General features: G+C 34.5%; 3 protein-coding genes and 1 pseudogene across 4 annotated transcripts; 2 read left to right on the top strand and 2 right to left on the bottom strand.

The window, feature by feature from the left end:
• Nucleotides 1-1462: 1462 nt before the first annotated feature.
• Nucleotides 1463-8043, bottom strand: LOC140835564 (oxysterol-binding protein-related protein 3C-like). Its single transcript, XM_073201046.1, has 10 exons — nucleotides 7781-8043; nucleotides 6638-6731; nucleotides 5075-5191; nucleotides 4914-4986; nucleotides 4693-4811; nucleotides 4337-4458; nucleotides 4068-4244; nucleotides 3489-3633; nucleotides 2866-3044; nucleotides 1463-1897 (listed from the first exon to the last, which is right to left on the bottom strand). Exons 1-10 carry the CDS (start codon nucleotides 7879-7881, stop codon nucleotides 1651-1653), a joined length of 1374 nt encoding a protein of 457 aa, XP_073057147.1. The 5' UTR covers nucleotides 7882-8043; the 3' UTR covers nucleotides 1463-1650.
• Nucleotides 8044-10371: 2328 nt separating this feature from the next.
• On the top strand, nucleotides 10372-13441 carry LOC140835605 (uncharacterized). Its single transcript, XM_073201049.1, has 4 exons — nucleotides 10372-10770; nucleotides 12150-12253; nucleotides 12820-12949; nucleotides 13047-13441. Exons 1-4 carry the CDS (start codon nucleotides 10648-10650, stop codon nucleotides 13083-13085), a joined length of 396 nt encoding a protein of 131 aa, XP_073057150.1. The 5' UTR covers nucleotides 10372-10647; the 3' UTR covers nucleotides 13086-13441.
• A 1256-nt stretch (nucleotides 13442-14697) lies between these two features.
• On the bottom strand, nucleotides 14698-15409 carry LOC140809107 (probable xyloglucan galactosyltransferase GT11; annotated as a pseudogene).
• Nucleotides 15410-19122: 3713 nt separating this feature from the next.
• Nucleotides 19123-21370, top strand: LOC140835579 (RHOMBOID-like protein 1). 2 transcript variants are annotated; one of them, XM_073201047.1, is made up of 6 exons: nucleotides 19123-19579; nucleotides 20024-20187; nucleotides 20281-20444; nucleotides 20530-20789; nucleotides 20953-21070; nucleotides 21199-21370. In XM_073201047.1, the coding sequence occupies exons 1-6, from the start codon at nucleotides 19254-19256 to the stop codon at nucleotides 21325-21327; spliced, it is 1161 nt and encodes a 386-aa protein (XP_073057148.1). In that variant the 5' UTR covers nucleotides 19123-19253; the 3' UTR covers nucleotides 21328-21370. The 2 variants fall into 2 exon arrangements, with proteins under 2 accessions (XP_073057148.1, XP_073057149.1); XM_073201048.1 differs by having other exon boundaries at nucleotides 19365-19602.
• The last annotated feature ends 2769 nt before the right edge of the window (nucleotides 21371-24139 follow it).

Raw genomic sequence — 24139 nt, 5'->3', positions numbered from 1 at the left:
TTTTTTATTCGAATTATACAAATAAAATTGTTCTTGATTTTAAACATGCTGAATAATTATGGTAGTCTACATTTCTGGCTTTCTTATTCATGCCATTATTTTTCTAAATGAAATAATTTGATATTATCCATAATTTATTTAAATTAACCTTATATATCATCTGCATATTTATTTTAATTCATTTATAATAAAGTTTCATATATATATATATATATATATATATATATATATATATATATATATATATATATATATATATATATACACACACACACATATTTGCACGTGCATAACATGTCGATAATAAGTAATAATATATATATATATACACACACACATATTTGCACGTGCATAACATGTCGATAATAAGTAATAACTAATCCACGCTATATGTTAAGAGACACATGTGAAAACCAACTTTTGTGTACTTGAATTTGTGAAGCTCAAGCGACTCGTATTTTAATGAGAAAAATATACTTAAAAAAAATCTAAAGTACATAATTAAATAGAAAAATTACTCAAATATAATTACACTTCATATAAACAATAATTGTGTATAGGATAATATTTTATAATATAAATTATCATACATGCATCATCCGTCAAAAAATAATATTATAGAATTAATTATTAAGAGAGACCATTCGATCAACCCTGATATTTTTAAAATTTAAAAAATAAGAGTACCATTCAACTGTTTTCACAAAAAGACGACAATTTTTGTATAATAAACTATTCAAACTTATTTTATGAATAAATACCATATAATTTATTTAAAAATAGTAAGTTATACGTTTGGTCATATAATTTATATATTTTCCGTTATTTACTTTATTGTAAGTCAATTCTCAGTTTTATTTCACTATTTTTTCTTCAAATTTAATCAATTTCTAACAAGTGTTGATGTGATGATACATCAATGATTTCGACATTACGCCAATAATTTTCAATATCACATCATCATTTTTCGATGTCATATCAATACTATGATGAAAAATCCTAATTTTTTTTTTTTTTAAAAAAGTGTTGCTTAGTGGACCAGAAATCAAAAATAAAATCCTAAATTAATAAATGAATTTTTTTTTAAAAAAAGTTTGCAAATTATCGGAAAGTGTAATTTTCTTTCTTACTAAATTATTTATTCATCTCTTACATCAATGTAACTCTCATTATTTAAATTTTGATAACTGGGTACGTTTATATTCAATGAGTTATATTACTCATTATTATGCTTCACACATTTTAAATAAAATATAGCTTTAAATAATTTCTCTACTGTTTCCACATTCAAATCAATAATATATAAACAATAAATTTTTGTTAAAAAAATATTTTCATCATCATAAATTCATACGGAGAAAAATTGTTTTAACTTAAAATTTTAAATGCTTAGTGGTAATATGCGAACCAAGCCAAACTCAAAAAAGAAACAGAAAACTGCTGGAAATAAAGATTATGGCACTAGAAAACCACTCGGTATAATACGAATATCTGAAACGGGAAACAAAATATAATAAAGTACAGTTTCTTAACACAACCTAACCAAGGCTTCAAAATTATTAAATAAAATTACAAGCCCACCAACATACATAAAATGTCATCAGGCACATGTAAAACCAATTGCATCTTTAACAAATGAGAATAAGTTCTTCATTCTTCGGATAAACTAGCATACTGCCATGGATTAAATTCCGTCAACTGGACATCACTTGTGTCGACGGCAATTGAATTCTCGATAGCATTCCGGTGCTCGGTGTACTTGCCATTGTAACGGTACACCTCGAGGTCTCCCCAGGGTGTCGGTGTAACTTCATCCGTTGGATCAAACCACTTCGGTGTGAATGGGTCACCTTTTGCTTCTCGGTTTCTTTTTTCAGCTCTCTGTCTCTCCTCCAGACTGAAAAGATGTGTTGTAAAAAAAATTCAGAGATAACAAAATTAAAAGAAACGATTACAAGTGACCATATATATCTAAATGGATAATCAAGGGATACATTTTTATAAAAATATCCCCTATCAAGAACTCAGAATAAAACACCGTAATCATACGCTTCTTAAAAGACCAATTTTATGATATCATACATTAAAGGACAACATTAGTTTTCCCAAGTGATGAAATAACAAAATCTAAAAAACTAGATTTGTGGTGTGCAAATGAGCAGAGATGATGAAAAGATCCATGGGAAGAAGTGGGAAACCGAAGGAAAGGAAACAAATCATATTAAAAAATTAGACTAAAATATAAATAAACAGAATAAGCAAATCAATGACATCAGCAAACTTAAATAAAAACGAGCAAACTCTCGAGAATCCAAGATGTCCGACAATCTACTTCAAATAATCGTGCATGATCTCATCCGAACATCTTTCTATCGAGAAAGAAAAATTTGGTAGGTGGACTAAACAGCTAAGGAGCCGGCTTAACCTGGCGGATCAGAAATTAATGACTATAAATGTCCTTTAAAAAGTATAAATATCTCCCCATGTCAGAAAGCTAATTTTAAAGTGACCTGTGAAATCTCCATATAAGCTTGTACATCATGGTCTCATACCAGGTGGCCGTATATAGGGGCTGCAAATTTTTCATTCATTCTAACCACAAAACTGAGTTGCGGAGGATGATTGTGCACCGAGTGACATCCAAAAACATGGGTAGGGAGCATACTCATTGTTTTAACAAGGGTTGAATGTGAAATTAAAACGTGAACTCCCATGAACATCAAGCGCTAGCGTAACTCACTTCACTACATATTGACTGCATAGTCTACCCTCTATTGGTAATTTCTGATAGTGATCAACAAGTTCACAAGCAAAAAGGTAGCAAAGAAATAAGGCAGTATATCCATTGAGAGATAAGGAACAAACTTGCTCTTCTCTGCACCGGCCTTGGAGAGGTCACCTTTCTCAAGTGCCCATCTATCAGGACGTAACCGAGAATCTGATGCCAACAACTTCTTGGGAGCAGTATCAAAACTGTTTATTTTATGTGCGAAGTGGGTGTACTGAAATTTGTCATTTGCTGGAGTTTCTGCAAGATGCCAAACCTGCACAAGCATTTCTTCTCAGCTATCAACCAGTCAGGCCACAACAAAGAAGAGGTCGTTGTTTTGCAAAGCATGCAAAGCAAATGGATTTTTCCAGGCCAGTATGCATCGAACAGTTCATAAAAACAAAAATTTGATCCACCAGTAATATCCTGTATGTACTAGGGGCAAAAATAACTTTAATAAATATCTCATTGCATCGGCAAATCCAAAGGGATTACAATGCTACAACAGATTTTCCAACATAAATTTGACCCACAAAGTTCATGCGAGAAGTCCCCAAGGAAAAAAATAACAGATAAAGCGAAATCCTATAATAGCATGCAACAAAGCATTCTTTAGCCCTTATTTGATGATAGTTTCATGTAACAGGTCATAAATCTCATTTTCACATTGTAATAGACAATAACAGAAAAAGGAATGAGAGAAATTCACAAAGTTAACCTCTTTCAGTTCTGAGCCAGGAAGAGGTTCTCCTTCCAAATCACATGGTTGATAACTCATTGACTCGCTCCATTTCCCAGTCATCAAAATTTTAGGCTCCTCATCAGCATTATATACGTATCCATCTACCTCATATCGATTAGCCCTGCAAAAAAAAGGTCAGCAAGCATCAGCAGCAGAACTGAAGAGATATTCGACAGCACAAAAAAAATCTACACACTTAAACATGAAAACCACATTCATCAGATATTTCAGGGAACACTTCAACAAAGCTTTAAATTGTTGTCTCCTATTATCAGGTGAAGAACTAAAAACATTTTCAAATTTTCTAATAAAATCATTTTGATTATGAAAAAGGGAAAGGAACATTCTGAAGTTGATGGAATAATATTTTAAGTAAAATCCATCTGAAAGATTCACCATTAGACTTGGTTATTACCTATAGCCAAAGTAATTAGAAAACTTTAACCGAATGTCACTTTCATTCGCACCACACACATCGATAAAAGTGTTTCTTGAACCATAAATGCTAAACTCTAAAGTAAAAGAGAGTAAATGATTATATACAAAGCAACATACCCAAACCAACCGCAGGGTTGAAAATAGAGGATGACTTTGTCCCCGGTGGTCAAGTTTGTCATGACCATTTCTCCAGGTGAATCCACCCATGTTCGTCCAAATATCAAATTATTAACTTTCGTTGGTGGAGGAACCAAATCCAAGACAACACCATCACGCTTGAGAGTTACACGTGTCCTGCATTAGAGAAACATGAGGATTTATAACGTCATCACAACCTTAATAAATGAAAGAGGCGTGACTGGTAAAAAAATAGGACACAAACTTACCTTCCAACAGGATAAACATCAAGAGAGTTCCCTAAAAATTTAGTTTTTAACTTAGATGTCACATCATATGTGAAGTGCTCATTTTCAGCATGCCCAGCACTCATAGGAGGATGATGGCTGATCTGCATAATGTTAAAACATCAATATAAAAAAAAAAACTCCAAAAAGACTAACAGAACATCAATTCCATCATGGTAAATCCGGTGTTTCAAGATTCAAGCACTGATGCAAATCATGCTCAGAATTCAATCATGAGGCGCAATCAGATTATGACGCACAAGTCTAAGGAGCACATCACGCTGAAAATTCAATGACACGAGGCTCAATCAGATTATAGCGCACAAGTCTAGCCTCACCTGCTCAGAGATGAACGTAATACCACCATGGTTAGCCATTTCATATGTCTCACCAAGAATTGGATTGAAAGGCTTCCAGGTGCGTTGATAGGCAAAATAAACGGAAATTGCCCATGATGCTGCATCAAATAAGGGAAGTTCATTTAATGAATTATTTAATTGTATCTCCAGTATCAAAATTAATGCACACAAAACGCCTTTGTTCATATCGAAGTACGCACCTGCATACACCAACCGCAAGTAGGGATCTTCACATTCATCTGCTTGATCTAAAAGATGTGAATATTCCATTAACTGTATGATAATGGTATAGTCAGCATTACTTTGCATGAAATGACATAATTAAAACAGCAGTAAAAGTATTTGATGAATATTCATGTACCTCTGCCACTTTCTGAATCATTGTCATTGGCTCAAATATAAGAACAGGGAGGGTCACCATTGATGTAACGTCTGCACCAATGTATTTTTGCATCATCTTCCAGTAACCGTCGCGTTCCTTTTAAGGAATTAATAGATATATCAGTACATACATCCACACACATGCACACAAAAAACAGTCACTAACAACACAACTTAAAGTTTCATAAACATAAATAAAAATGGAACCCCCACCAACACAATTAATAAAAATGGGATATATAGGCTCCTGCTGGGGAGACGTTGCGGGTTATAAAGCAGAGAAAAGTGCTTCAAACAAGTAATTTGTTTCTAGCACTCCTCACCAAACAAATGTTTTTGTGCATGGTTACCAGTTGGTACTGCCATCGAGAAATAGTACGGCTATAATCCCAAGTATATGCGAAGTTTTGGGTAGCCACCACCCATTCAATTAGATTTTTGGAGACAATGCTGTTTCCAACTGCATAAACGTTTCCTACAAAAACTTAAACATTCCTAAGGTGAAAGGTATTATCAGGATGGTGGTCTAGGAATGTTATCTAATGGAAAATAACTTTGGTTTATAGATTCTGATATTTCTCAAGACTTCTGACTAAGTGACATTAATTAAACTAAATATATCAGAGGTGCGTACACTCCTATTTCGACATTATTTCGCAAAAACTCTACGAAAATGGATTTGGATGTATATTGTTGTTATTGGTGATTTATTGTTTCCTTATCTGTCGGAATTCTATATTTGGTTATGTACTTCTGATGATATTCTGGATGATGTGTATGTCATGTGAGCCACCTCTTGGTTCATGCGGGTCAAAGTGCTGTATGTGGGAAAGCATGTGAGCCACCTCTTGTTTTCCTATGGTCAAAGTGTTGCATGAAAGGGTCTCATTGTGGATGTTGTTATGTTTTGTCTGTCATGTGAGCCACCTCTTGGTTCCTGAGGGTCAAAGTGCTGCATGTGGGGGGCATGTAAACCACCTCTTGTTTCCCTATAGTCAAAGTGCTGCAAGATAGCAATTCTGATATGGATTCTGTTATTTTATTCTTCTTGTTGCGGTCATCCTATCTACATGTGTATTATTATTTATTATTGTGAAAGCTTTTGTCGTTATCCTTGAGATCGAATTAGTGGTTGTATATAGGAGTGTACTGAATAAGTTTGGTTTCAGGTAATAATCTAGATAAGGAAGACGAGTATGTAGAATATATAGAAGAGATCATTGATGACGATTATGATGACCAGACATGGAAGATGTTTCGTAGAGTTTAGTGATTTGAGTTCTTTTAGGATTCGTGGATTATTTCCTTTTAAATATTTTGGTTAGTCTTTTGGAAGACTAATCTATTTACTCATTAATCTGATTGAGAGATTGACTCAGTGTTTCCTTCCAATAAATAAATTATGATTGTTTACAAACTTTAGGCTTTTGTGTTGGTTATATGGGTTATCGGTACATTATATGAGACTTAAAACTTTACAAATATTGCACGTGTTCATATGTGAGAAACATGGGCCTTACAATATAGCCACTAGAAAACTCACCTCCTGTTGCCATCTTCCTCTCTGTGCTTCCTCTTCTGCGTCTTCTTTGCCTCCTTCAGGATTTATAACTTCAACTCCTTCATACCCTAGCAATCTAGCAACAGGTAATGTGTTTCTCAGAGAAAAATATAAAAAAATTCCATGCATTGGAAAGATGGAAGAATCTATTCATGCAACAGAAAGATCTCATTCCTTGATCATCTTTATCAAGATGAACACGATAAATGTGTATCTGTATGTGTGCATTAATGAATTAAAGGCGCACACATTAGCATAATAGAGCATATAGCAAAGCTACTTATTATATACTTAGCCAATTTTTGGGCAATGAAAGCCCAATATGTACTCTTGCATCTCCAAAAATGGAAATTCATATCTCTTGCTCCAGAATTCAAGACCAACACAGAGTTCAACTGTTTACACATGATATATTCTAGATCTTCGTTAATCCTCAATTATAACAGTGTTTTCCATGTGATTGATTCATCACATCACTTTTACTACGAAAAATGTAAGCTTTGAGGTATTAAATCGCCAAACCAAAAATTCAAGTAGGAATTCTTGCAACAAATTACATTTTCATGCCATGCTCCTATAGAATGTCAAAAAGTTAAACTACAAATCAAAGAACTCAACTTATATTCTTGTTCGCTAGCCCATATTATCTTCCTCATTAATTCCCAAAACTGCGCAAACAATTGCCAAAAAATAGAGGAAACTAAATCATTTACCCAAAAATGACACTTAAAAGGAAAGACCTCATTCCCACCCTCTATATTTTTCGGATAATAAGAAACAGAGCAAGGGTAATATACTGAAATCATCTGGCACATCCTTTTTCTCGGAGATTTGCAAACATAACATTTATAGAGGCACGAAAAAATAAAGCAGGAAAAATCAAAAGCTCGTAAAAACTCATCAATCAGTAAATCGATTGGGAAATCATGAGCTCCACCTCACACGTATGTATTTCTAGCTTAGATCATCTAAATCCCACAGATGAACATATATCATCCGGGAATCCATCCAAAATATATGAACCAACATATTTCTGGAAATCAAATTGAGATTCAACAAATAGTGAATACATAATGCTCACTTCGTGTTTCGTAAACCTTAAAAATCACAAGCACGTTCATATACCCGTTGACAGATCTATGCATAGCGTTGCTGAACATCGACAATCCGGACGTCATCGCCGAGAAGAACCCCCCTTTGCTCTGATTTTTTTTGGGACTACCCATTTGCCTTACACCGGAATTAGAGAAAAACAATTACCTTATAAAAATCGAAAAACCAGAAACCAATCCGAAATCCCCAATCCAAAAACTCAGATAATTAGAATTTCCAACCCTGAATTGATCTGCACGAGGTAGGGAATATAAGAAGGTAGTACTTGCTATTCAAGATGATCGTTATAAAAATCAAGTTGTATGGCAATTCTTATATTATGTGAATCAACAGGGGTAAAAATGGAAGGAAGGGTCTAATATAGTTGGCGGTTCTTGTCCTATAACGTGACACATTGATGGTGCGTGCGGTACAACACGTTTATAATCCAACCGTTGATAACAAATGAGATGCAGTATAACCAGGTTCAGTGGATTTTGAGGAGTGATGCCGCGGGGTGGGAAAATATGTATTGTACCGAAAAAATGTCGAATTTATCGAATTTTCAGTATATCGAAGATTTCGAGATTTCAATACGGTGTGATACGATAAGAATACGGAATTTTTTCGTTACAGTAACGATATGCAATTTGAACATTTCGATATATATCGGAATACCGAAATACTCAAAAAATATTTAAAAAATTTAAAATATATAATATTTTAAAACAATAAATTTATAAAAAAATTAAATGTAATGTTTTTTTCGGTATAAAACGGTAGATACTGATACCGTACCGATCTCGGTATACCTTATAATTTCGGTATAATCGATATGCTAGTTATATTTACCGAAATTTTCGGTACGATATCGGTATGAAATTCTTATACCGAAATTTTCGGTATGATATACAGTATAAGAGTTTAGGTACGATATGGTAAGGTATACCACTCCTAATGCCGCTCGTTCAATCTTGTTTATATATTTTTTTTATAAGTTTTCTTGTTAAAAAAATAAACTTCTAAAAAAAATAAATTAAAATCAAAATTTCCGATATATATAGGTTTGTTTCCTTCTTATGTTCTGATATGATTATACATATAATCTTATGAATCTCATGTTTACGGGTTTTTTTTGAAAATAATTTAATTTAAAAAAAAAATCAAAAATGGTTTTAAAAAAAAATTTGTAAAACTACTGCAATCCGCGTTTGGTAAGCGTGGACGGTGCTCACGTGGAGGAGCGTCCGCGCTTGCTTTGCTCCACGTAGCAGCGGCCACTCCGACGGAATATTTTAGCGACGGAATATATACCAAAACCTTCGCTAAAATTAAATCAGCAATGGTTCAAAAAATCGTCGCTATAATATTAAATATGTCGCTAATTGTAGCGACTGTTTATAAATTGTCGCTAAATCCTACAGGGTATCTTGAATATCAAACAATAACAATTGCATATGTCTGACTGATGGGAGAGCTGCACGCTGCGGATAATTGTATTAACGATGTGTTGCGGATAATAGTATTAACAGCGTGCATATGTACGTCGCAGATAATCTTGAACTTTCAACGGCTTACATCTTTGCAGCGTGAAATGTGCGCTGCGAAAAAAGTGCTTACCAAACGCGGATTACAGTACTTTTGCAATTTTTTTAAAAAAATTATTTTTTTAAAAAACCCCATATTTAGTTGTTTTTTCACGGTTTGTACTAACTCATAAAATTCATCTATACTTACTTAATTTATGTTTAAAATTTGATTATTTATCACAAATAAAAGGTGTGATGTATAATAATGAACCCCAATCATTCACTTTTTTTTTTTAAATAATTTTGCATAAAGAGCTAGAGTTGTAAGTCTCAACCCATCACTAAAGTTATTTCGATTTTATTGGGGAGCCAGGGTTGTGAACTTCGGTCGGTCATTCAGTTATTTTTCCAATTTTATTAAAAGAGTTGAGGTTGTAAGTCTCGACCTTTCAATAATTTTTTCACATTTTATTGAGAAGCTCTTCAATTATTTTTTTCGATTTTATAAAAAGTTTCGGGATTGAGTGTTTGTGCCCTCCATAATTTTTATAGATTTTATTGTGGAGTCAGAATTGTGAAATCTAGTCTTAGTCTCGATCACTCGATATTATTTTCAAATTTATAAAAATAGGATATTTTAATAAATTTTTCGAATTTATCAAAAGAGTCGAGGTTTTGAGCATCAACTCCTCGATGGTTTTTTAAAATTTTATCAAGGAGTCTGACTTATGCACTCTAGACTGTTAATAATTTTTTTCGCTTTTATAAAAACATATGAGATTGTGAGCATAAATCTCTCAATATTTTTTAGATTTTATTGAGATCCAGAGTTTCTTCGATTTTAATTTAAAATGTGAGTTATGAATCAGGTTCATCAATTATTATTTTTATTTTATAAGAAACATATTGGGGATGTGAATCACTAGGCATCCATAATTTTTTAAAATTTTTTTATTAAGAAGATACAGTCTAAGACGGAGCATATACCCGAGAGTGATGATAAAATAAATACATTGTAATTGGTGTCCCGATAAAAAAAAAAAAAAAAAAAAAAAGATAGCAAATCTCCGGACGTCAATTAATTGTTTAAATTTTATTTAGAGTTCAGGTTGTGAAGCATTTAACTTCGCTGGGATTCTTCCTCCAATAGAATCCAAATCTCGTTAGGTCTCTGATTCCTTCGTTTCCAACTATTTATTTATTATATTTATTGCATCGTATTTGTTCCTCTTTGCAATCTCAGTTTCAAGCTCACAAATCTGCTTTGGGGATTCGAATTCGTCGAACAACTCGTAATTTTCTCTACATTGAGTTATTTTTGGGAGTTTGGAGGAGTTTACTGGATTTTAATTTTATTTTTTTACACCAAAGATGAAGCAAAGGAAATCGGAGAAATTGGATCTTCAACAGGAATCTCAGCTTCTGCATCATAATGATCACATATCGGCGTTTAAGATAACGAAGCTTTTGGATCCTGATGCTTCTTGGGATAAGGTTTTCATAATCTTCTTCTTTTTCTGTCATATCTTTTTTATTGTTGCTGTTGTTTTTCCTAGGTTTTATTTCGTACTATATGTCAAACTCTGAAAGAAAAAAGTCAACCTTTTGCCATGATTCTCGATTTTTTCTTTTGGTGATAATCGTTGATATTTTAAGGTCAGAAATCCAGAAGATATGGATGATAAATTTTGTGGATCATGCTGTTTTGAATGACGTATTTTTACTTCAAGGAAGTGCTTAAATTGAGATCGGTGATGGGACTTTTACAATTGCTTGATCTGGATATGGAAGAATTAATTAGCATTAACCTTAAAACAATGTTCACAAAATGTTACCATGTCGGCTCGGATGTGTGAGGTTGACTGTCGTGTTTAAGGTTATTCAGGGAACTTTACTAATTAGTATGGAATAATGTTCTTCTGGGAAGATTTTTTGGACTAGAATGGATTTGTTTTCCACACTATTATAAAATGCACTCTACAGTAGGAAGAGTGGAGACATTTTTCATCAATTTCCTGGCTTTTATAGACTCACATAGTGAGAAATTATTGCATATTTCATTCGTTGGAAATAACGAAGTTAATATCTAGGACAAGCTTCTAATGCTTTTTGGAAAATGAAACTGGTACAGATTTCTAATGCAAGGAAAAGGAGAGTGACACAATTATATAGGGAGATGGGGATAGAACGAATTATTGAATGGCATTGAGAATAATGCTGTGCTGTTATTTTCCATTTATTTGTTATGATAAGAAATTGTAAGCCTCCCTGTTTGTTCATTTGAACTACCCCAAGCAGTTGAATTCATCCACACAGAAATTTGTTTGGAGTGTGCCGTTGGGAGACCAAATATTTTGTTATCTTAAATTGGTGAGAAGAACATAAGCCAAACCCTCTCTTTCGGGTAAATTGTATTTCATCAAATCTTAAATTTTGTTTCTTAATGTCGATATAAGCAAATTTTGTCAAGGCTTAAACTGATCTCAACTGAGGTTCTAAACCATGCTCTAGTCTCCATATCTACCACTGTTATTTTCGTAGTATGGAGAAGGAGAAACCGGTATTGTCCTAGGGATTTAAGGATATCCTATACTAAGATTGCCGTGAAACACTTTATTTTTTAACTGGGGTGATAACCAGTGGGTATGTATTGCTTTTTTCATAAAGCTGAGTATTCAAAGGCTAATGTGGGTCATACTAGTGTCATTAGCATTCATATGCTTGCATTGAAATCATGTTTATGGAATAAACTGAAAGCTTGAGTGTCCATGATAATATTTATGAACACCTTTGACTCAGAAAATTTAATATGTTCTATGTCCTTGAGGTGTTGCCATCTAATTCTAAGTGATTTTATTATATATCTGGTACAGGATCAACTGGCTGACGTTTTACATTGGATTAGACAAGCATTAGCCCTCATATTCGGATTGATATGGGGTGCGATTCCCTTAGTTGGGGGCATCTGGTTTTTTCTGTAAGTTATTTTGCTCTTTAGCATTGTTTTTTTCTAAATTATTGTTGCTACTATTGTATGCATGAAGCTTTTGTAGATTGGAAGTGTGGTGGATAGTTTTATCTTTTTGGAAGTCTGACTCCTGATTAATAAATTGGGCAGCAGAAGGTACAGCCATTTGGGGAATGGAATTTTCTGATGTTCTCTTTACAGTAACAATCAACATGCACAGTTTTTAAGTTTAACCAAGTTTCGGCTGTTATTTGTGGAAGGAAATTAGCTGACATTCTTCCTCAGTGTCAATTCTATTTGATTATCTTCTGGTTGGAGATAATCTTAAATCAGTGAGTGAACATTCTCTACAGTAGTGAGTTTCATAGTGTAATTTTCAGTTAAATCTCTTGACAGAAAAAAGTTATTCCACCAAGTTAAAGATACCCTTGCAATTAGTTACTATGGTTAAGGTTATATACTCCAAAGTATTTTGCGAGGACTAACTTTATGTTAATGACTTGTTTTCATTTCACTTTGCTCTTAAAAACGGAGAAAGCTGCCTCAGCTATTTATGCTGCTATTTTGATATCCAGGTTTGTGGTGTTATCCACTGGGATCATCTATGCATATTATGCTATTCTTCTGAAAATTGACGAAGAAGATTTTGGCGGGCATGGAGCCCTTCTTCAGGAAGGGCTCTTTGCCTCGGTATCTCTGTTTCTGGTATGTTGAGCATTTTTTCTCCTTCATTACCAATGTTCATACTTACATATGGTTAGTTTATACTTTGTCACAATCTCATTTTCTGATTGTATCACAGCTAGCATGGATTTTAGTATACAGTTTGGCGCACTTTTGATTGGCTCTATTCATCCACTTGGACCATAGCTCCGCCCTCGCTTCCGCAAGATAGCAATAGGTCGATTTAAATTTTATGCTCAAAGGGTAAACTTCTGTACCACCGTTTCATCTGAAGAAACACATGATTCAATATTTTTTAGTGATCGTTTTTTAGCCTGAAAATAAGTATAGGCTAAGCTTCCTTGTTAGTTGAACCTTTTTTCTCAAGATTTTGTTTTTTTCTTTTTTTGTTGTATCATTATCAATTTTATTTTCTAGCTACATTTGTTTCATCAGCGTAGATGTGCATCTCGAATGAGACCCATCATTTTCCAACACAATAAAGTAATTATACCTCTCTTGTTTATTGGCAAATATCCTGAGTGACACATGTTTTATTGGATACATTTTATGCGGGAATACATATATGTGTGTGCTGCCAGACGGGGATGCATGATAGAAGACCTAAGCATTTTAATACATATTCGCAACTCAGGCACACAATAATTAGTGTGCATACATTTTTAACCTAATTATATTTTTTTTCCCTATTATATAAAGCAAGAGAGTCTCTTATTAACTTCTTTGATCCAATTTGATTATATCAATGTAATTATACATAAATATCCTCAAACATCAATATGAGAGGAGTCACATTTTCAAAGTGCGAAATGATAATAAAAGACTGTCTATTTTCTCTTTCTGCTCTTACAAATTGTAATGAAGTTTTTTTTTCATCAAACTTCTTCAACTAAATACCTCAAGGCTGTGCTTGGTAGGCCTGATTAGGTATGATTGTCTAATTTTATCCAGCCTAATCCATTGCTTGGTTCAATTATAAATAAACCAACCCAATCTGTTGTGCAATGGACAAAGTTGTACAAGCCTGATTAATTTTAACCCATGTCCAAGCCCATTATTATTAGTCCTGGTTTATATCACACGTGTATTTTACTATACTACCCTTCATTATCGATGCCAAAATCAAATTAGCGACGGTTTCTCAAAAAAGATCGGCGACGGTTTCTCAAAACAAGATCGACGACGGTTTCTCAAGATCTGCGACGGTTTCATGCACTAATAAACCGTCGCCAAATGTCAAATTAGCGACGGTTTCCTAAGATCGGCGACGGTTTCTCAAAAAACGTCGCTATTAGCGACGGGTTTTCAGAAGCCGTCGCAAAAGGGAAGGCATGATTCCCCCTCCGACCTTTTCCGGCAGTCCATTTCCGACCGGCCACCTGCCGCCGCCGCCACTATCGCCGTCGCGAAAGGGAAGGGCAATTTCGTCTTTTCATCAAAAAATTCAAAATTATCCTACACTTAAAAATCGTACCAAACATAATATTATTTTACACAATATATTACAATCATACCACAATCATTTTCTTTATCATTTACGTACTAATCATTATCCTATCCTATCCTTCCAACCAAACAGAGTAAATTGTAACTTAAACATGAAACGACTATCACATGTGAACAGCGTTCAAAACACGAGTCAAACTCAAATATTGTACCAATTTTTATGATCAAATGAAATGATCGATACCATGGTTTTCCATACACTCGTGCGATGACAACTTGTGAGCATGTAAACAAATAATTATAACACCTCGATCATAAAGCAATCATGCATACTGAAAGCTTATCCTAGTTCTATCAAATAAATCATCCCATTCATGCTCTTCTGTTTTCCCTAACGCGTGGTATTTCCAACTCTTTTCTTCATCAAAATCAATGGAACTTCTCCCTTCTCTCATATCTCTCCTCAAACCCTCCACTGTTTGAAGAACCCCTTCCCACCACCGTTAGATCGAATGCATCTTCTACTGTCTCCAATCTCGACCTTGGATCAGCATAAGTAACCTTTGCGATCGGTTTAATCACCTCTTCTCTCATGGACAACACCTTATTTTTCGGAATTCGAAATAGTACTCTCTCAATATTCACTTTCTTGTCCTTCGCGTCCTCCTCCGACATGAACACCGAATATTTCTCATAATTCTTAGGCAGATGCCACAGATATTGGATATAAGACGAGCCCGGATGGAGAAAAACTGGTATACAACCAGCAACGATCGAATCAGAAGTTGATCATCTGGTGAATGAGTCTCCTGGTGGCTGGAGGCAGAAGATGGAGCTTTGAACCAGCTTCATCACATTAACTGGCACTACAACAAAAATGGTTTTTCGCAGCGCGCATATGGGCTTTCCGCAGCGCGCATTGCACGCTGCAAAGTTGCAAGCGGTTAAAAGTTCAAGATTATCCGCGGCGTGCACTGTTAATACTATTATCAACGGCGTGCATATGTACGCTGTTAATACAACTTTCCGCAGCATGCATGTGTACACCGGTAATAATCATAAAAAAAAATATTAGCGACGGTTTTGGATAAACCGTCGTCTATCAGCGACGGTTCAGAAGTGACATACCGTCGCTAATATAGCGACGGTCTTAAAATAAAGCGACGGTTTAAAATTTCGCGAGCCCTTCGAAAATCGCACGTTATGCCCCTGTAACCAAGAAATGGTCCCTCCCTCCCATTCTGCTCCATTCAGGTTTTGCTTTCAACCATTTGATCAATCCCATGGTATCATAATCCTTGACAGATGTGTTGTAATGATCCCACAAGTATCTAGCAATATTCAGCCCTGGATAATATGGGACAAAGATTCCAGCAGCCTTTGATGAGTCATTTGTTCAGCATTCATATTGCTTCATTCTTGTGGAATATGACTTCTAAAGCGAATTGGTGTGTAGCATACCAACCGGAGCTCAAGAAAAGCCTCTGAACTCTGAAGGTTCCCGATTCATTGCCCAAGTTCGAGGTTGTCGAAATAAGGGCACATGTTGCGCCATTTGTTCAAAAACTTGCATTGATTTATCAGACCATCATTGAATCGAGTAGGTAGATCGTGTACGTATATATATATATATATATATATATATATATATATATATATATATATATATATATATATATATATACCCTGCACCCAAGGGTGAGCTGGCGCCCACATGTGCATTTTCTTTATTTTTTTTAAAAAAATTTAAAACAGCTGTGCTGGCGCCCATGTGGATGCAACGAAACAACGTTTAGCGACGGTTTTTAAGAATCTGTCGCCAATAACGACGTTTTGTAACAAACCGTCGCTAAATGTCTAATTTTTTTTTTAAAAAAAACCGGACAGAGGGGGACAGAGAGGCATTCACAAAATCGATTCTCCCGTCCAACCTACCGCCCCATAACACAAAAAAGTTTGAGAGAAACTCGATTTCACCCAAATTCTGGAGATCTCGTGCGCCTCAAATCCGAAGGTAACTCGATGTTGTTAGAAAATTTCTCACTTACGGTAGAATTTGTGCGTGAATGCTCCTAAAATCGATTCCTTTATGGCCTCTTCTCAACGAAGGTACTCCACGCCCACCTAATTATCGAGAAACTCGATTTTAACATGAATCTTATCGTGTGATTTAAAGATATATGTGGATGCTAGTTTTTATTTGCTGAGAAATTACTAATTTTGTTACTGATATAGCCGAAAACAAATTCCACAATTCTTAAATATTAAAAATCACATACCAACATGTCTTACGTCTTACACAATTACCAGTATGTAGAAAATGACAAAAACTTGATAATGTATTCTTCAGTTAAACAAAGGTAACAACTTCCAACAACATATTTAATCATGGTCACTAATTTGTAGAGATTTCAAATTCTCTACAATCGCTTCCAAATTCTTCTTTATCTCATCCAAGTTCTGTTCTATCCCTTGCAACTTCTTTATTTGTTCTGTCTGCGAAACTTTTCCCCTCGTATTTGAACTTGAAGATGTAGGTGAACTAGAACTTTCATTTGCACTAGAGTTGGAAGAAATGCCTGCAGCTTGTTTTACCATAAATGCGTGATAAGCTCTTTCTGCCTCATCTCTATTTTTGAAAGACTGGTGGACAGCACCCTTATGTCCGGTAACTTTAGAAGATGCTTCTCCCCACGTATCTTAAATACCTGGTTCACGTCCAACAAACACAACATATGTTTTCCCCTACAATGTACAAAAATGCACAAACCTTTTCAGCACGCAAACACAAAATATTATAACTACAAACATTTAATAATTTATAACTCATCATTGTCAAAACTCAACAAAAGAAGTACGGCAATGACGGTGAATTCTTCCTACAGGAAACTAGAGCCACGATGGGAAAACACCAGGGTAAGTTTACGAATACATAAATTGCATTCGAGCATGTAGAAGTAACGAACAAGAAGCTATTTTTTTAATCCTGCAAACATAGTTTGGGGGCACAACAGTCAACAAGAACAAGAGAAGTTAATCATGCAACCAATTTCCTGTACTTATATTCTCTTTCACTCAAAATAAGCAAAAGAAAACTATCAAATTACTCCCTTTTTGCCCATTAAAGATATCAATCACAGAGATTACTCACATATACATCAAACCTGGGATTTATTAACAAATTTTCACATTTAGAACTACATACTCCCAAACTTTCACAAAGATGACGCACTTTTTCCAGTTAACTATTCTTGAGCTTCATGTGGACGTCTTTCCCAAGTTAACAAACATACAGCAAGTTACTAACAAACAGTATATAATTTTTTCTCAAATCGGAGAAATGCGCAAACTATGATTGAACTCAGCAACTTCTATCGAATTAGTTGAAACTTGAACGTAAGTAAGGCTCCACATTAATGCAATTTTCCCTTAGCCCGACCTCGCATTTAGCCTAAACAATTATGCCTCTGCTGAATAGCAGAATGTTAATATTTAGGTTGCTCACATATAACATCAATATTTAGCCTAAACAATTATGCCACATTAATCACAGAGATTACTCACATATAACATCAAACCTACACTAAATGCCCCCAGATGCAGTGCAAATTCTTTTCAATCAGTTGCTACAATATTACGTTACCAACTCGTGATTCGGAGATTTAATTAGGTGGGCGTGGAGTACCTTCGTTGAGAAGAGGCCATAAAGGAATCGATTTTAGGAGCATTCATGCAAAAATTCTACCGAAAGTGAGAAATTTTCCAACAACATCGAGATACCTTCGGATTTGAGGCGCACGAGATATCCAGAATTTGGGTGAAATCGAGTTTCTCTCAAACTTTTCTGTGTTTTGGGGCGGTAGGTTGGACGAGAGAATCGATTTTGTGAACGCCCCTCTGTCCCCCTCTGTCCGTTTTTTTTTTAATTAGACATATAGCGACGGTTTGTTAAAAAACGTCGTTATTGGCGACGGATTCTTAAAAACCGTAGCTAAACGTTGTTTCGTTGCATCCATATGGACGCCAGCACAGCTGTTTTAAAACGTTTTAAAAAAAAAAAAGAAAATGCACATGTGGGCGCCAGCTCAGCTGTCACCCACTTGGGTGCAGGGTAACAACCATCATATATATATATATATATATATATATATATATATATATATATATATATATATATATATATATATATAATAGATATTAAAGAATTTGGTAGTTGATGGAAAGCTAGGTTTGTGAGAATGGAATGGTAGGTTAAAGTTCATAAAATATTGTTTCATATTTAGGTTTAAGGCGAACAATATGCACAGAATTTGGCCATTTTTCACTTCTTTTTTTTCTTTTTGAGTCTAGGTGATAAAAAAAATAGTGTTGATGAAAATTAGACTAAAATTTCGTTACATCATGTGTGTGTGTGTTTTATGTACGTATTGATGATGTATGTATGTATAATTTAGTTTTCATTTTGGTTGACGAAATATATTATATTTTTGGAAATGGAATCCAATTTGGTGGACGAAATATATTATATTTTTGGAAATGGAATCCAAAACTGGGCAAATATTTCCCAAAATAAAGGTGTAAACAAAGAAAATATAGTTCAAAGTTATAATCACAAAACAAGGAACTACAATCTGCATTGTGCAGTTTGATAAGTTAAAACACACACACGTAAATCACAAATTCCATGCAAAATATTGTACAAACACATATCCTAAAATTAGACTCTTACAACTCCCCATGATTCACGAATCATCCTCCGTCTCTCAACCATTTTCATGCTCCAAACCAACATCATTTTTTTATGGATCGAATTCCCTTCATCAATAATATTTCATCAATATAATAATTCTTCATCCTCACAGCTAATCTTGGCTCCGATATGGGGAGGACTCCGATCTACTCCACGCCAGATTCGGAGCTCGAGATCAAAGTCCAACCTCGCCAGACCGACTTTCAACCCCGGTTGCAACCCAAAAACCGCCCTCCGCCTCCTCCGCCTCAGCGGCCTTATCCACCTCTCTTTAAAAACTGGTTCCCATGGCTGGTGCCCACAATTGTTGTTATCAACATTGTGTTGTTTGTGATCGCAATGTACATAAATGATTGTCCTGCGAACTCCGATAAGTGCATTGGTGCTGCCAACCTAGGCCGGTTTGCCTTCCAAAGCACCCAAGAAAACCCTTTGCTCGGCCCCTCTGCCGCTACGTACGCCAGCTTTATTTTCTTAGGTTACTTGCGCACGTTTCGATTTTTCTACAATTAATTATTTATGGGTATTGTTCGATCGGAAACCGTTAATTTGTTTTAGACAAACGATTTTTTATGTATTTCAAAATCTAAAAAAATAAACTTTTGATGGTCATTTATTAATTTCTAGTGAATGTATTCTTAATATACATGTATATGAATGTGTGCGTCAACTTGTATTTTCATTTGCATCTGATAGGATCTCACAACCTCAATCTCTTTTCCACTCAAAATTTCTATGCAGAGTTTTCAGAAAACATAAGTAATAAATTCACCCCTCAGATATTTAAGTTGTTTTCCTTTTCTAAAATTAATCAATTGTTCAGCAAGCAAACGAACCCTCGAAACCTATTTGGTTTTTATGGGAAACTCTTAATTTTGTGATTAAAAATTTAATTTCAGGCTTCAAAAAATGGGGGCATTGGATGTGAAGAAAGTGGTGGAAGAACACCAAGTGTGGAGGCTAGCATCATGCATGTGGTTGCATGCTGGAGTGTTTCACGTTCTTGCAAATATGTTGAGTTTGTTATTTGTTGGCATTCGGCTTGAGCAAGAATTTGGGTTTGGTAACTAATTTGTTTTTGCATCAAATGCTACTAATTTCACAACTACCTATATATCATTAATTGTTGGTATAATATATATGTTGCTGCATGCAGTGCGAATCGGAGTGTTGTACGTGATAGCTGGAATCGGGGGGAGTCTGTTGTCGTCTTTGTTTGTTAGGACAACGATCTCGGTGGGTGCATCGGGAGCTTTGTTTGGATTGCTTGGTGCTATGCTTTCTGAACTACTTATCAATTGGACTATTTACGAGAACAAGGTTGGTTGATTAGTAAATGAGACATTATATTAAAGATGCATAACATGCATGCTCCTTCCTCTGAAAACTTGTTACATTTTTGCAGTTGGAAGCACTACTGACTCTTCTGCTCATCATTCTCGTCAATCTAGCGGTCGGAATCCTCCCTCATGTAGACAACTTCGCGCACTTTGGAGGATTCGTGAGTGGGTTTTTGCTTGGATTTGTGCTTTTGATTCGACCTCAGTATGGATGGGTCAGCCAAAAGAATGCTGTCTCCAACTATTTTGCATCAAAACCCAAACCCAAGTACAAGATTTATCAATACATCTTCTTGGTTCTTTCATTGATGCTACTCATATCTGGGTAAGCATGATCTATCGTCATATGAAATGGATTGATTTAATCATATGCATTTTGATACCAATAGTTTCTAAGTGACCGGTACTGATAGTCCTACGTAAAAACAGTTGAAATTCTGAATTATCACCTAATTATATATAATGTTTATTACAATTTTCTTGTGCAGGTTTAGTATTGGATTGGTATTGCTACTTGGAGGGGTTAATGGAAATGAGTATTGTTCTTGGTGTCATTTCTTGAGCTGCGTCCCCACACCATTTTGGAACTGCGAAGCGCGATGTTCGGTGAGTGATTCGTCGCTTTGATGATCGGCTACATTGCATCTGAACCATTTTAAATCGAAATTCAACTAAATCCCATGTTGAAAAATTAAATATTTCCTGGCTAATGAACTTATCTCTTTTATATGCAGTCAAGCCAAGAGGGCAATCACTTGTACTTAACGTGCATGCAGAACCACAGGAGCAAGTTCTACATGCTTGCAGATAATCGCAACACCACCGCAGAAATCCAGCAGCTCTGTGTGGATCTCTGCCGATGACTTCGTCCACGAAATGTAGTTTGTTTACACATTATTATCTCGTTAAACCAATTATAAATACTCTGTTCTATTTTGTCGGTCACTAAACGTTACATTAAAAGCTGTGTTGGACATATCGAACATTAATATAATTTGTTCATTCTCATTAAATGTAAGCATATATATGTAGATTTTAATTTTGAATTTAATAACGATTCGTTCATGAGTATTAACTAAATGAATTTAGATATATAATTAAATTGTTTGCGCAAAATTTCTTGATTGTGGGCGTGGTGCAAATGCACTAATTTGAATAAAAACCTAAAAAACTAACTTTAAAACAAAATGATTGTAAATCCATAATTTGATCTTCAGTTATGATCTCCTAGCTAATATGAATCAAGATAAAAGAAATTGATGGAAACGACGCTGGAAATTGAAGAAAACCCAACGTGCATGATTTTATTTTCATAAATTATTAGGAATCCATAATTCTGGAAATTATAATAAAACTTGCTGAAAAGTAGAATGAAAAAAAAAAATCGTAATATACTTGAAAATGACAAAAACTTGTGTGAAATGATTTCACGGGTCGTATTTTGTGAGACGAGTCTCTTATTTGAGTCATCCATGAAAAAGTATTACTTTTTATGATGAAAGTATAACTTTTTTATTTTGAATATGGGTAGGATTGATCCGTCTCACAGATAAATATTCGTGATATCGTCTCACAAAAGACATACTCATTGAAAATATACTAGAAAACTGAAAATATTTGATGATGAAAATTAGATATTTTGCATAGTGTTTGCAAATTGTTCTGAACTGATGGGCTTTCTTCATCTTTTGTCCGCTTCTTCATTCTTCTGGTCTTTGGCCTGCTTATTTGGGTTTGGCGAAAGAGTTTTTGCTCGAATCTTTCAATAATATCGTGCCAAAACATGGCTGTGTTACAATTTTTCATCCTCAAAAGAGACACTTTATGTTGTCGGAATCATCCGGATAAATGATTCCAATGCCCCATGCATCGCAATATTTTTCTTGCTTTTTATTTGACCCTTTATTGACTTTATAAAGGTTAATTAAAGTGGCTATGGGTAGTTGTTCTGCAATCAAAATAAAGTAATCGTGTACAAAAAAAGTTGTCTGATTCAAAACTTTGATTTTTTGAATAAAATTATAAAGAGAACAAAAAATTTCATCCATTCCAATAATTAATCGCGCTTTTTATTTTTATTTTTTTAAATAACGGTAGATTCTAAAATCGGGTGAAAATGGAACATTTTTAAAAAAAATTAAAAATCTGGGTTTTTAAATTTAAATAAAAGTTATTTTAGATAGATTTCGAGTTTCATGAAAGGTAAAAACTTGTGTGAGATGGGTTCAAGGGTCATATTTTGTGAGACGGGTCTCTTATTTGGGTCATCCATGAAAAAACATTATTTTTTATGCTAAGAGTATTACTTTTTATTGTGAATATCGGTAGAGTTAACTCATCTCACATATAAAAATTCGTGACACCGTCTCATAAAAACATACTCTATATGAAATTAGAATGGTTGCGTAATTTAAAATTTTTTAGATAAAAAAAGTGAAGTAACGAATTTATGGGGTTGCTTAAAGTGGAAGAAGACCAGTTCTGGCAAGGACGAAAATTTTAATAAAAGAGAGTGCATGCTTAGAAGCACAAATGGTCCCATTTTAATTCTCACAAATGACATAATTATTTGCTATGCACTCCAATTCCAAACACTAAATTATGGTCTATGTTACTCCAATAATTTGTCAAAAAAAAACATTGGCATTTGTAATATATTGACATTTAACTTTTAGTATTATTTCATGAACACTTAGGTATTTTTTTCGGAGGGAAAATTACAATTTGGTTCGGTATATGTTTGTTTATATAAGGTTTTGATTTCTCTGTATGTCAAATTTCAGTTTTAATTTTTCGACTTTTTTTTTAACAATTTTATTCTTTGGGAATATTTTTTTGACTTGTATGATTGTCTTTTTGTTATTTTGGTAATCTATATTGAATAAAAACTTGTGTGAGACGGTATCACGGGTCGTATTTTGTGAGACGGATCTTTTATTTGGGTCATCCATGAAAAATTATTACTTTTTATGCTAAGAATATTACTTTTTATTATAAATATCGATATGCTAAGAATATTACTTTTACTACATTTGCAAATAATCCGGGGAAAATATTGTACATGAGTTCACCATAATCTGGAAAATTGGTTTTGAAAATTTATTTATTATTTATTTATTATTAAATATAATTTATTTTGCAACTGAGCATTCATTATATTTTTAGTATAATATCTACTAAATTATTTACAACAGTGGTGGGACTCGCTAGATTTGACAGGTCAAAGTTATTATTATTGGTCCAAAAGGTGAAATCAACTTAGGTGCCTCTAATCCTCGGCCCGAAAGGAATGTGAGAGGAGGTAAATCATGGTGACTCTGGGTGCCTCTCATCCTCGGCCCGACAGGAATGTGAGAGGAGGTAAATCATGGTGACTCAGTCAACCAGCAGCAGCTAGACCTTATGCTACGTCGCGCACAAGGAGATCCCCCTCATTGGAGGGAATTTAACTCCCACACTGCCGCTTACGAGACTCGATCCCTAGTCATTGCTCCAAAATTCACTGGTGCTGACCAACTGAACTAAGTCCATGCAGGCTCAAAGTTATTATTATTATTATTATAAATGGAGGTGTGAGGCCAACGTGTCTGGTACTAGAAATCAAAGTTTTAATCAAAGATCTGTTTGTATCGATACTCCAAAAATTAGGGGCAAAAATTTGTGTGAGACGGTCTC

The sequence above is a fragment of the Primulina eburnea genome, chromosome 1 (assembly GCF_022965805.1).
Source record: "Primulina eburnea isolate SZY01 chromosome 1, ASM2296580v1, whole genome shotgun sequence".
Lineage (NCBI taxonomy): Eukaryota > Viridiplantae > Streptophyta > Magnoliopsida > Lamiales > Gesneriaceae > Primulina > Primulina eburnea.
Note: the sequence above shows the minus strand (reverse complement) of the source record. Positions and strands in the feature narration are given on the sequence as shown.